The sequence below is a fragment of the Phascolarctos cinereus genome, unplaced genomic scaffold (assembly GCF_003287225.1).
Source record: "Phascolarctos cinereus isolate Bilbo 61053 unplaced genomic scaffold, phaCin_HiC Scaffold_4;HRSCAF=312, whole genome shotgun sequence".
Classification (NCBI taxonomy): Eukaryota; Metazoa; Chordata; class Mammalia; order Diprotodontia; family Phascolarctidae; genus Phascolarctos; species Phascolarctos cinereus.
Genome location: NW_027555847.1, coordinates 696,445,531 through 696,458,237, shown reverse-complemented (window position 1 = coordinate 696,458,237; position 12,707 = coordinate 696,445,531). Strand labels below are relative to the sequence as shown.

Here is a 12,707-nt window from a genome sequence, read left to right as displayed (position 1 = left end):
GTGACCCCATATGAGGTTTTCTTGGCAGAGATACTAGAGTGGTTTGCCATTTCTTTCTCTAGCTTATCTTACAGATGAGAAAACTGAGGTAAACAGGGTTAAGTGACTTGCCCAGGGTCACACAGCTAGGAAGTGTCTGAAGTCACATTTGAACTCAGGTCTTCCGGACTCCAGACCTGGAACTCTATCCACTGTGCTATCCAGCTGCCCACCTAGAAGGAGGATATTACTGTTAAATAAGGCCATGGTCATGACTAAATGTACTAGCTTCATAAAAACCTGGACCTCGATTTTGTTGGAAACTCCCAGATGAGGAAATCCCTGTCTATGAATGCATGCCCCCACCTTCCCTGCAACTTCTAGCCTTAGAGAGTTGCCTGCAGCAGATTTGCCCAAGATCACAGACATCAGAGGCAGGACTCGAACCCGAAGGTCTTCCTGGCTTCAAAGTCAGCAGCTTTTCTACCAGCCGTCTTATGTTGCCTCTGGACTAGGGTCAAATCGAAGGGAGTGTCGGACGGGTCAGATTCAAGAGAGGTTGGGGAGGCGAGATTGGCAGGACCTCATAACTGATTGGAGATGAGAGGTCTAAGGAAGGTGGAAGAAAACAAGCCCCCTGGTTTGGAATATGGCTAGTGCCGCTGGAGAAGGGAATGGCAAGCCGTTGCCAAGAAAACCCCATGGACATTATGGTCCACAGGTCTGGAGAGGCAGACACGACTGAATGACTGAACAACAGTGCTGTGGGTGGGCTTGTCTGTGGGGTGAAGGAGGAACGAGGAAAAGAGGGGACAGATGGGCTCGAAAGATTACGGAACGCCTTTGTTTAAGGATTGGGGAGATGCGAGGTCATTTGTAAACGGATGACCAGCGGGAAGTGGAAGATGCATGAGAAATGAGATGCGGAAGGGAGGGGCCAGGTGCAGGAATGAGCCATGGTAGGAACTGAAGTTCTGTGACCTTTGGAGAAGGAGGAGACGAACGGAGAGATGGATGACCTCGATCTCAGGGAACTAGGAAGCTAGGGGATCTACTCTGAGGAGACCTGAGGAGCACGGATGGAGCAAGGAAGATGGGAAGGCGTCTGGCTGAGGTCCAAGGGTCAAGGGGTGGCCCTAGACTCAGAGGATGACGGGTGGGGGGCGGGGAAGGATGGGAGGTCTGAGGAGGGGGAGAGGTTGATTGATGGAGGCGGGAGTGGGCGGAGCTCTTGGTCAGGTGTGGGGGCCGGCCAGCCCTTCCTTGTGGAGCCCGGGAAGGAGGAGTGGTGCTGATGATGCTCAGGGGAGGGGCGGCACCGCGAGGGGGCGGGCCCGGGGCGGGGCCTGGGGAGGCGTGGCCGTGCGGGTGACGCGCTGGCTCAGTCGCGCTGGGCGCCGGGGCCGGAGCAGACGGGTCGTTCCGGGTCGGCTAGGCGCTCCCGGAGCTCGCGGGCGGCGAGGATGAACACGATCAAGAACGTGCCGGCGCGGGTGCTGAGCCGCAGGCCGGGCCACAGCCTGGAGGCGGAGCGGGAGCAGTTCGACAAGACGCAGGCAAGGCTAGGGGCCGGGGCGGGAGCGCCGAGAGCGCGGGCAGCGCCGCGCAGCCCCGTGCGCTTCGGGCGCCCCGGGCACGGCAGCGCACCCTGGGCACGGTAGCCCCGCGCGCCCGGGCACGGCAGCGCCCCCCGGGCGCAGTGCGCGGCGCAGGGGGAGCGGGGTCGGGGGAGCGCCGAGCCCCGGGGCCCCTCCCTCGCGCGGGCGGGGGGGCGCCCGCCGCCCCCTCCTCATTGGGAGGCCGGGGGTGCCCGGCGCGTCCGGGCTCCGCTCCCCTCCCCTGCGCTGGCCCCGCAGGCTTGGGTGTCCCCCCTGGCCCGGGGGGCGCCCGCCTTGTACCTGGACAGCATCGTGGGTTCTAGCGCCGGGAGGACCTTAGAGAGACCTCAGCTAGGCCGGCATTCTCCTTTTACAGAGCAGGAAACTGAGGCCCAGAGCGGGAAGGGACTTGTCCGAGGGGTCTGGCAGCTGGGAAGTAAGTGCTGGAGCCAGCTCTCCAAACCTGGCCTTCCGACCCCCGTCTGGCACTCCCCACCCCGTGCCTCCCTTTCAACACGCGGGGATTTCACCATGCTAGTGGGTCCATGTGACTGATGTCATCTCTCTTGTGTGTGGTTTCCCACGGATATGTGTGTGTGTGTGTGTGTGTGTGTGTGCGCGCGCGCGCCGATATCAAAGTGGACGAGTTTGTGTGTGACCCCCAGTGTTTGTCTCCTTCGATAAACGTATGGAGAATCTCTCCGTGTCTGAGCTCATAGATGAAGCTCTCCGCATGGATGGGTGGCCATGTGTGAATGTGTAAACCTGTCTGGACATCTGTGTGTTTGTGGCTGTGAATGGTTCTCGGTGTGTGTTTCCTTCCATAAATGTACGGCGACCCATACGAACATTTTTATCTTTGTATCTTTGTGTGTATGTGTCACTTTGAGTGTGTGTATGTGTGTGTGTCCATGCCCATGTGTAAATGTCTTCCTATCCAAACATCTCATTGTGTGTGTATGTCTGTATGTGGGTCTCAGTATGTGTTCATGTGTAAATTCTTAGCACTCTCCAGGCATTTCGGTGTATTTGTGGGCACCTTTTTGTTCAGGGGCCCCTGTATTTGTGAGACAAAGTCTAGAGTGGGGGCAAGGGGACAGCGGGGTGGGGGGGCACACTTGTCTGCAAATGAGGGCAGTCTAGAAGTATTTGCCCCTTTCCAGGGGTCTGGAGATTGAAAAAGGTGCCTGCTAGGTTTGGGGGTGGGGTAGGGCGGGTCACCCAGTCACTCCCTGCTGTATCTCTGGGCCCTTACTCTTCCTCCCCTAGCCCAAAGCCCATTCCCGAAAAAGGAATGTCCAGAGAAGGTTTTCTTGGCTTAAGTAAACACGGAAGCCCAGCTGGGGCTTTGCCACCTCATGACAGATGACAGAGGCCCTGGCAGCCAGGGGAGACAAAGGTGAGGGCACTCCTGCTCGGCCCCCTCCCAAGGAGAGCCAGCCCAGGTGCTCGGTCCACAGGGATTCCAGCCTTCTGGGCTACAGGTTTATCTGTTCTGTAATAGTAGCTGACATTTACATAGTGCTTTAAAATTTACAAAGGGTTTTGCATGCATGATTTCATTAGAGCCCTCAAACAGTGTGACTTCCTTCCCCACATGTACCTGGGAAGGGAGGTTGGGTTGTCCAAGAGCATCCAGGATGGTTTAATTTGGCTGGCAGTCCTCTGCTGACCCCTTGCCTCATAGACTTCCAGACCTGGATCTGGAAGAGATCCCATCTAATCCAGTCTTTTCATTTTATAGAAAAGAAACTGAGGTGCAGCAGGGTTGTGGGTTTTAGGATTAGAGGCAGAGCTGGTTAGAGACCTCAGCTACCCTCTGTTCCAAGCCTCCGTTTGAGGAGATTGAGGCCCAGAGAAGTGAAGGGGCTTGCCTGGAGGCACCCCTTTTGTGGGGTGGGGGCCAGCTCCTTTGACAGTGATAGGACAGGTTGTGTTGTGGAGGGGGGGGTTACAGCCGTCCCAGTGGGCCCCAAAGAGCAGGACTGGCAGCACTGAATGGGTGGAAGTTGCCAGTTTAGACTCAATGTCAGGAAAAACTTCCTGACAATAAGAACTGTCCCAAAGTAGGCCGGGCGGCCTTCGGGAGGGAGGTGGAGCAGTTTTGTTGGAGGCCTTCCAGCAAAGGCTAGATGGCCTCCCAAGTTAGGGATATAACGGAGGAGATTCTCAGGACTCAGAGGCCTCTCAACACCCCTTTTAGCCTTGAGATTGTCAGCACCCCATGGAAGGCAGGTGGGACAGGGAGGGATGATTATGCCCATTTTACAAATGAGGAAGCTGAGGCCCAAAAGAGGACTTGCTTGTAGGGAGCATGAGGGCAGTTTGGAACGGAGGCCTGCGTGCCTGCTCTATCCTTGGCATCTCACTGCCTCTCTTGCCTTCTCAATTGCATTTGTCCGTGGTGTTGAGGGGTTAGCCGTCTTAGTCTTTTGTATGTGGAAGGAGAAGCTGGAGCCTCTTTTCCAGGCTGGGTCACAAGGAATGACGGGGATCTCTCTCCCCATCTCCCCCTCCCATCCCCAAGTCTTTGATTCTTACGGTAGGACCATATTTCCTTAGCGGAAACTCCTTGTTTCCTTTCCTCTGGACTGGAGCTCACCAGAGAGGCCTATTATCTCGTCAGTGCCAAGGTGAAAAGTTGTATGTATGTGGTCAGACTTGTTTGCCTGAGCTCTGGCCCAAATACAAACATGTGTACACCCTCTTATTAAATACCTGCTCCTCACAAACACTTCCGGCCCCACACAGGCGTCCCCAGGCTCCTTCTTCAGCTCCAGAGCCCAACAGGCCCGGAGAGTTCTGAAGCCTGTGTTTATTTAAGCAGTTAAATGTTGGAGGACCTTTATGAGAATCTTGTCATGAATACTAGGACCAGTCAATGAACAAGCATTTATTAAGTGTCTACTGTATGCTGGGTGTTCTGTTAAGCCCTATAGATACAGAATCATTCAATTAACCAGTCTTTGTTATTGGCCTACTATGTACCAGGCAGTAGGCCTATGTGGGCCATCTCCTCTGTTAGAATGTGGGCCCTTTGAGAGCAGGGATTATTCCCAGGACTTACCACAGTGCTTTGCATATGATAAAATCTTAGTAAATGCCTTCTGTTTATTCACATTGCCAGACCCTTGAGAGGGACCAGGCCAGGATTGTGAGGACACTGGTTTAGAGTCTCCTAGGGGAGGTAATTCCCTCTACTGATGCAGGTAGTGCCTAGAGCCCAGGATCACACGGCTAGGGTGAGTCAACCCAGGTCTTCCTGGCTTTGGGGCCCAGCACTGGGCTGGACACTGAAGATACCCCTCCTTGTCCTGTGGGGGAGGGGGGGGAGGGAGGTCATCACGTTCTATCAGGGGAGACGACATATATATTTGTAGGTGATGGCCTGGGAGAGCCTGAGCTCAAGGGGACCTCAGATATCATCTAGTTCCCAGCCCCCTCATTTTACAGAGAAGGAAACTGAGGCCCAGAGCTAGATAGGGGCTTGCTCAGTGACTGCCAAAGCCAGAATTAGAGCCTGGGGCCTCCGGTCCTCCAACCTAGCATCAATGCCTAGCATTGTCCTGTCCCCTTTTGTTTGACGTCCTCTGAAGCGTTAGCTCAGCTGGTGCACCTCCAGGCCTGGAATGCCCACCCCTCTCAACTTTGAAGTCGCCCAACTCTCCTGGAGGCTCAGCACCAGCGAAGGCTCTCCTGATCTCAGCCTCTTCTGTTGCCCCTCCTCCATCCCCTGAAAAAACGACTTTATTTTTACGTTGGCATACTTGAGTTGCTTTGGATTTCAGCTTTGTCATATGTGATATGGAACTAGGTGACCTCTGAGGTGCCTTGATCTCAGCACCATCCGATGAGCCCGTATAGACATTCTCTTTATTTCCCCCAGGCTGTAAAGGGTCCTCCAAAGCCACTTGATCTAAGCTTTTCATTTTACAGATGAGGAAACTGAGGCCCAGAGAGGTTAAGTGAAGTCATCCAGGTGGTAAACATACTTGGTGGGAGTCAAAGCCAGGTCCTCCGACTCCAGAAGGGAGGGAAGGGAATGAACAGTCGTTCAGCACCTACTGTGTGAAAAGCGCTGTCACTGCCAGCCCTCTGTGCACGTATCCCATCCCGTCCCCCTCAAAATCCCAAAGTAGAATGTAAGCTCCTAAGGACAGGCCGTGTTGTCCAGTTTTGTATCTCGGTTGTCTAGCCCAGTGCCTGGCACATAGTACGTATTAATAAATACTGACTGAGAACTGAAGTCACCCATTAAGGCTACTGTCCCTTCTCATCAGGACTGGAGTCAGGAAGACCTGAGTTCAGAAGTGGCCTCAGACACTTCCTAGCTGTGTGACCCTGGGCAAGTCACTTACCCCTGTTTGCCTCAGTTTCCTCATCTGTCAGATGAGCTGGAGAAGGAAATGGCAAACCACTCCCGTATCTCTGCCAAGAAAACCCCAAAGTTGGACATGACTGACCAACACTCCTACTTAATTGAGGCTGAAATGTCCCCTGCGTCAGAGACACTGGTGGACAAGTGAGACCGCCCATCAGCAAGTTGTTTCCCCGTCGTCCATGTTTACAGAGAGCTAGTCTCTGACTTCTTGGACTATTAGAATCAAGTCCCTACAGGCAACCTGCACCCCCATTTTCACTTTGAAATGAGAAAAATGCAGTGGGGCCACCTCCTCTGTCATGCAATACACGGTAACAACTTAGTTGTAAAGCTTGGGCCACCGCAGGCCCCCACCTGATGAGCACTGAGAATCATCTGCCCAGAAATAGCCCTGCAGATTATTAATTTATCACCATGATTACCATCATTACCCTACAGTGTCCTTCACGTTCTTGGCCCTGGCGTCCAATTCAGAAAAACTGAATGTGGTTTTTGAATTCTAGCCCTTTTAGAGGTACCAGAGTGGTAAGTTACAGGAGACACCCGCCGAAGTGTTTATTGTTTGGACAGAATGTAAATCAGGCAGGGAAGTTCCATAGGACTCACCATTTCTGGGAGGAGCAGTGTGGCTCAGTGAATAGAGCCCTGGACCTGGAGTCAGGACCATGGTTCTCAGTTCAAATCCTACTTTTGACTTTTTTTTTTTTTTGAGAGTGGGTCTTTCTGGGGGCAGCTAGGTGGCACCGTGGATAGAGAACCAGGCCTGGATTCAGGAGGACCTGAGTTCAAATCCGGCCTCATACACATGACACTAGCTGTGTGACCCTGGGCAAGTCACTCAACCCCCTTGCCTAGCCAAAAAGGAAAAAAAAAAAGTGGGTCTTTTTGTCTTACTTAGGCTGGAAATTCAGCAGCCACTCATGAGCTGATTGTTATATTAATTGGCCCAGAAACTTTAACCTGCTCCATTTTTCTGACCTAGGTTGCTTCATCCCTTCGTCCCCTGCTCCCAGAGGTCGCCATATTGGTGCGGGGCTCAGTGTGGACAACTGGTTGCTTTAGCCCCCACTGTAGCCTAGAACTCCCAAACTCAAGGGATCCTCTGGCCATCACCTCCCCCAGTATTTGTCTGGCCTTCTTCTTTTACAAAAATGTTTAATTGATGACACCTTCATTTCTCAATAGATCTTTTCTCTTTCTCCTCCCCTGGGGAACCATGCCTGGTAATAAAGATAATAACCAAGTAGGAGAAAAAAAAGTTCAGCAAAACCTCTGTAATATTCTTCTACGCCCTTCGCCCCCTCCCCACCTCTGCAAGAATCAGTCAATCAACAAACATTGGTTAAGGGATTACTCAGTGTGTCTGGGTGCTGGGGATACAAGAAAAATCCCCAAACAAGGAGGACAACATTTAGTAAGTAGGTGTGTATGTGTGTGTAACGCAGAGTAGATGAACACCTCTGACACCTTTGAGTTGGTTTGACACCATGGACAAGTCACCTTCCCTCTGGGCCTCAGTTTCCCCATCTGTAAAACAGAGCATAGTTCACAAAAGGGTGGTCTGGAGGGTCAGACTAGGGCAGAAAATTGCTTTGCAGTTCCAGGCTCTCTGTGTCGGACGCCGTGCCAGTGTTCCAGCGCCGAGTGAATGCCGACTGTCGTTGAGGCAGCGGGTCAAAGGTGGATTCAGGACCCAGGTGTTCTCTGGACTCTTGGTGTATGATAGTGAAGGGACAGAGGTTAACGCCCCCTGGGGTGCCTCTGGGTCCAGCCAGTGTTTTTGTGAGGCCCTGGTGAGATCGTGCTCTGAAAGGTCTCTGCCAGCTTCAAAACCCTGGAGAGATGTTATTTCTGGTGCCCTTAGGTCAAAGAGCTGTGATGTCAGTGAGCCCATTGTCGGCACAGGTGGCAGCCTACCTTGAACCTATCCATCCACAGGCATTTGTAAAGTACCTACTGTGTGCTAGGCGCTGGGGACAGATGAAAATAAAAGCGACTGCCCTCTGAAAATTTACTTTCTACTGGGGAAGACAACATATGAGTGTATAAACAAATACATAATTTTGCACCATCAATACATATCAATACTTAAATACAATATAAATATTTTTTGGCTGGGGAGACACAAATTGCTGGGGGGGAGGGATCAGGAAAGGCCTCATGCAGAAGAGAAAGAGGCTTGGGCCGAGCTTTGGAGGCAATTAGAGAGTGGAACTTAATAGGTCAAGTCCACGAGCACTTACTTATTAAACCCTGACTGTGTGCCTGGCTCTGCTAAGGGCTGGGGATACAAAGAAAGGCAAAAACAAAACACAGAAACATCCACCCATCGAGGTCTTGGGGTGTTGCTTAAGGCTTTGAGGTCGAAGGACTTGTCCAGGGCCAGATTTTCATATACTAGCTTATGTGTTCTTTATTTGGATGCATGGCTTCTCTGCCTTATTAGATTTTTCTCGCTTCCTTTTTTTTTAAGGGTTGGGACTCAGTAAATATTTGGAAGAAGCAGAGGAAGCCTTTCATTGGCTCGGGGTGGGGGGATGTCAGAAGGTTGTTTTCATTCATTTGATCTCCAGTAAGATTCACACAAGTATCTTTCGAAGACTAATAAATGATAATAACGTGCATGGTGTCGTGAATGCAGCTGAGGAATCAGGAACCAGTCAGACTACAAGCACTCACTAAGAGCTGGGTTCCAGTCCTGCCTCTGATGTCTGTTGGTTTTGTGGATCTGGGCTGGTTCCTAACTTCTTGGGGATCCGGGCAATGCTCGAAGATGACGAGGTACAGGTAGTCAAGTACGGGAAATATCCACCACGTGGGCCGAGTCCCTGCCCTCCCCTCACCCGATCACTCGTCTGCCCGGAACGACCCACTGATCCAGCTCCAGTGTGTGTCCTTGAGTATAAGCCACCACAACCCTGTGAGATGGGCACTAAAAATATTATCCTCATTTTACAGACTAGCAAACTGAGGCCTAGGAAGGCTAAGTGACTTGCCCAGGGTCACACGGCTAGGGCTTTGAATAGAACGCATGTTGTCCTGCTTCCAAGTCTGAGTCTTTCCACTCTGCCGTGGATAAAAGGGTTTAGTTGCCAAGTTGAGGAGATGGAATTGAAGCCAGGTCACCTCGATCTTGCTCCAGCAATATCTTAAAGCATCAACGTCTCCCTCAAATGGAGTTGGGGTGAGATGAGCAAGATCCATGAAATGAGATCGCCTTAGACGGCCAGTCTGGTGACAAGGAGCCAGGGGGTGGGGGCTGGGGGGGGTGGCTTGGCTTTTTTTCCCCTGATTAGGCCCCTCTTGGGAACTGAAGGGATGAGACAGTTGCTTGCATATCATTTTTCTTCCAAAGCTTCCGTCCCCCTGCAGAGCTAAGCAGAAGCCCCACCCCCTTCCCCAGTGATGTCTTGGCTGGGCATGGAATCTGTCCTTCATTTTAAACTTTCCACCATGGATGGATGAAGGCTGTGGGAATGAGGCTTTGTAAGTGGTTAATATTTAATGGGATTACTCCCAGGAATATCAAATGAACTTGCTTCCAGATTGAATTGCTGGGAAGAAGCTGAATGTCTGTATACATCATTCAATAGAGAACATGTCTGTCCATCCATCCATCTGTCCATCTGCTTGTCAGCCCATCTATCCATCTGTCTGTCCGTCCATGTGTCTCGCCATCTACCTGTCTGTACATCTATCCATCTGCTTGTAGGCGCATCTGTTCATCTATCTGTCAGTCTGTCCATCCATCCATCTGTCTGTCTATCCAGCCACACGCGCGCGCGCACACACACACACACACGCTGCTTACTGACTGATTGACATGGGATGTTTTTCCCTTCCTTACAGAAGATCTAATCCTTTATGGCGGCCCATTTTCTTCTGTCTCCTGGCAGGGTGTTTTCAGGTAGCCAGCTTGGTTTCCTGAGAGCCCAAGGGCTTGGTAAACCCTAAAGTGCTATTTCGAGGGTTATTATTATTAGACACTCAGCTGCTCTCCAGGCTCCCCCCCCCCCCGCACTTTTGGGCCCACATTGGGCTGGGAGGAGGGGGGAATGTTGAGGTATAGGGTTTCTGGCGAGGGCAGCCTTTTCAATGTGCCCATCTCTGATGCTGATAAGCTGCAGAAATAGGAAGCTTTGGGGTCAGTCTTCAGCTGTGGGGGTGGGGGGGTAGGGAGGGAGATGGGGGCAGGGTGGGGGGAGGGCTGTGAAGTCACATCTCCCCCTCTCTCCGTTGCTGGGGCTTATGAAGGTTGCAGTCTGGGTGTGGAACATGAAGCTGAGCTCTGTGTGTATGTTTATCTGGGGTGAGTTTAATCTGTGTGTATATAAGACTCAGGTGAGTTCCCAGAAAACCTGCTCTGCTCTGTCCTTCCCAGTCCCCTTGGTGACAGCGTGCACGTAGGCAGGGAGCTTCTCCCCTCTCTGGGATGGATTTGGGAGGGATGTGTTGGAGCCTCAGAAACTCCAGGCTCAGGTCCTGTTTCTGACCCCAACTCTGACAGAGGGCCTTTGCTTATCCAGGCCTCAGTTTCCCCATGGGATTCAATTCGACTGAACAAGAGTGGATTAATCACTAACCGTGTGCTGGGCCCTATGCTAGGTGCTAGGGATATAAAGACAGAGAGAAACAGTCTCTGTTTTGAAGGAGCATATATTCTATCAGGGGAAAGAGCACATGTATACAAATAAGGAAATAGTCTCTGTTTTGAAGGAGCATATATTCTATCAGGGGAAAGAGCACATGTATACAAATAAGGAAATAGAAGCTTATGCAAAGTAGTTTCTAAAGGGAATGAGCTCTAACAACTGGGGCAGATCAGAAAGAACCTTATGTGACACCTGAATGGTGCTTTGAAAGAAGGTAAAGGTCATGAAGGATTTGAGTAATTTGAAGGATTCTAAATCATAGAGGTATGGAGGCAGGGCATGTCCCATGGGGACAGCCCATGCAAAGACTCAGAGGTGGGAGATGTACATGTCATGTACAAGTATGTATTGGCAAAGGGCTACCGCTCAGGGTCAGAATCCCAGGGATGGCCTGTGGAATACAGTCATCAGGATGTGCTCTGTGACTTCTGCGTCAGATCTAGCCAAACTAGGCTGGTGGGTGGTGGGTAGGAGACTGAGGGCTGGGGGAGGAGGGGGAGGAAGGGTCCGCTACAAAGCAAACTTATTGTCACAGGTGCTTCTGAATAATCTGATTCTTCAGAGGATTGTTCCTTCCAGAAGGAGCTTTAGCAGATTCCTTTGGTTACGGGATAGTGTACTTGGTCAGCAAGCATTTATTAGATTCTTGCTGTATACCAGGAATAGTGTAAGGAAAAGAACACCACACTTGGAGTCCCTGGGGCCTTAGCTTGGATCCTGGCTGTCTTTCTTGCTAATTGAGGAAAAGGGCTCAAAGATTAAGGGGAAGATGTGGACCTTAGCTGTCGTCCAGGTCGGGCTTTCACTTTACAGATGAGGAAACTGAGACCCAGAGAGGGATGCCACAGCCCAGTGAAAAGAGCAAAGGATGTGTAGTCACCTGACTCGTATTCAGATTTCCCCCCCCCCAGCCACTTTCTGCCCGGGGGCAGGTTTGGAGCCATTTTTTAACCTCCTGGGGCACAGTTTGCTCATCTTTGGAATGAGGGGGTTAGAAGCACCTCATAAATCATCGATCCTGGGCTCTTCAGTTGTTTGGCCAAGTTCACACAGGCAACAAGTGTCAGAGCTGTGATCTGGACCGCCGAGGTCCCCTGACTTCAAATCAGCCTCCACTTTTTCCACTCTGTCACCCGGATAGACTGTGTCCTCTAGAAACAGGGAAGCTGCGTCAGTATCACCTACTCCAACCAGCCCTTGGAGGAGCTAACCAGCTGAGAGACCTCGGGGGAGTTCTTCAGTCACTCCTCTCTCCCCTCTCTCTCTCTCTGTCTGTCTCTCCTCTTTTCTCTCTTTCTCCCCTTCTCTCTCCCTCTCCCCTTCTCTGTCTCCCCTGCTCGCTCTCTCCTGCTCTCTCTCTCTCTTACTCTCTCTTTCTCTTCTCTCTCTCTTACTCTCCTCTCTCTCTCTTTCCCCTTTTCTCTCTTTCTCCCCTTCTCTCTCTCTGTCTCTCTCTCTCCTCTCTCCCTCTCCCTTTCTCTCTCTCTCTCTCCTGCTCTCTCTCGCTCGCTCTCTCTTCTCTCTCTGTCTCCCCGCCTCGGTCTTCTCATCTGCACACTGGGGGTACCCCCTTCCCTGCCTGCTTCCCCAGGTCATTGTGAATCTCTTTGTGACCACAAAGCATCAGTTATACACACAGAAGTGATTAGGGTCATTGTTCTCTCTTTCCCCTGGCATGGTGGGGATGGGCCCTGGTGGCTCACTGGTCTGACTCGCTCTGCCAATCACACTTTCACTCTGATGGCTGCTGGAGCAGAAATCTGGTCAAAGATTAACTAACATTTATGGGTACTCAGCTGAAGGGCTTAGAAAACAATGGGAGAGAGGAAGGAAGGCAGGCAGCCAGCCAGACCCGAAGAGGAGCAGGGTGCCCCACGTGAACCACGGTGATTTGCTAATCTCCCCCTTCCCCCTTCCCCTGTCTTAGTTATTTATTTATTTATTTTTAATTAAGCAAAGCCCTCTGTTATACTGACCTCCACTGTGCATATTATGGGCAACCAGATGATGCAGCGGCTTAGCATGCCAAGCTTAGAGTCAGGAAGACCTGAGTTCAAATCCTACCTCAGACACTAGCTCTGTGATCCTGAGCAAGTC

The 12,707-nt window shown here is 51.6% G+C and overlaps 1 protein-coding gene across 3 annotated transcripts in view; it reads left to right on the top strand.

Moving 5' to 3' along the window:
• Window positions 1-1,347: 1,347 nt before the first annotated feature.
• HIP1R (huntingtin interacting protein 1 related) overlaps window positions 1,348-12,707 on the top strand; it is a 79,691-nt gene continuing 68,331 nt past the window's right edge. For all 3 annotated transcript variants that reach the window (XM_020970211.2, XM_020970212.2, XM_020970210.2), the window contains exon 1: window positions 1,348-1,535. In XM_020970211.2, the coding sequence (XP_020825870.1) occupies window positions 1,443-1,535 (93 nt within the window). In that variant the 5' untranslated portion in view covers window positions 1,348-1,442. The remainder of the gene's footprint in view (window positions 1,536-12,707) is intronic.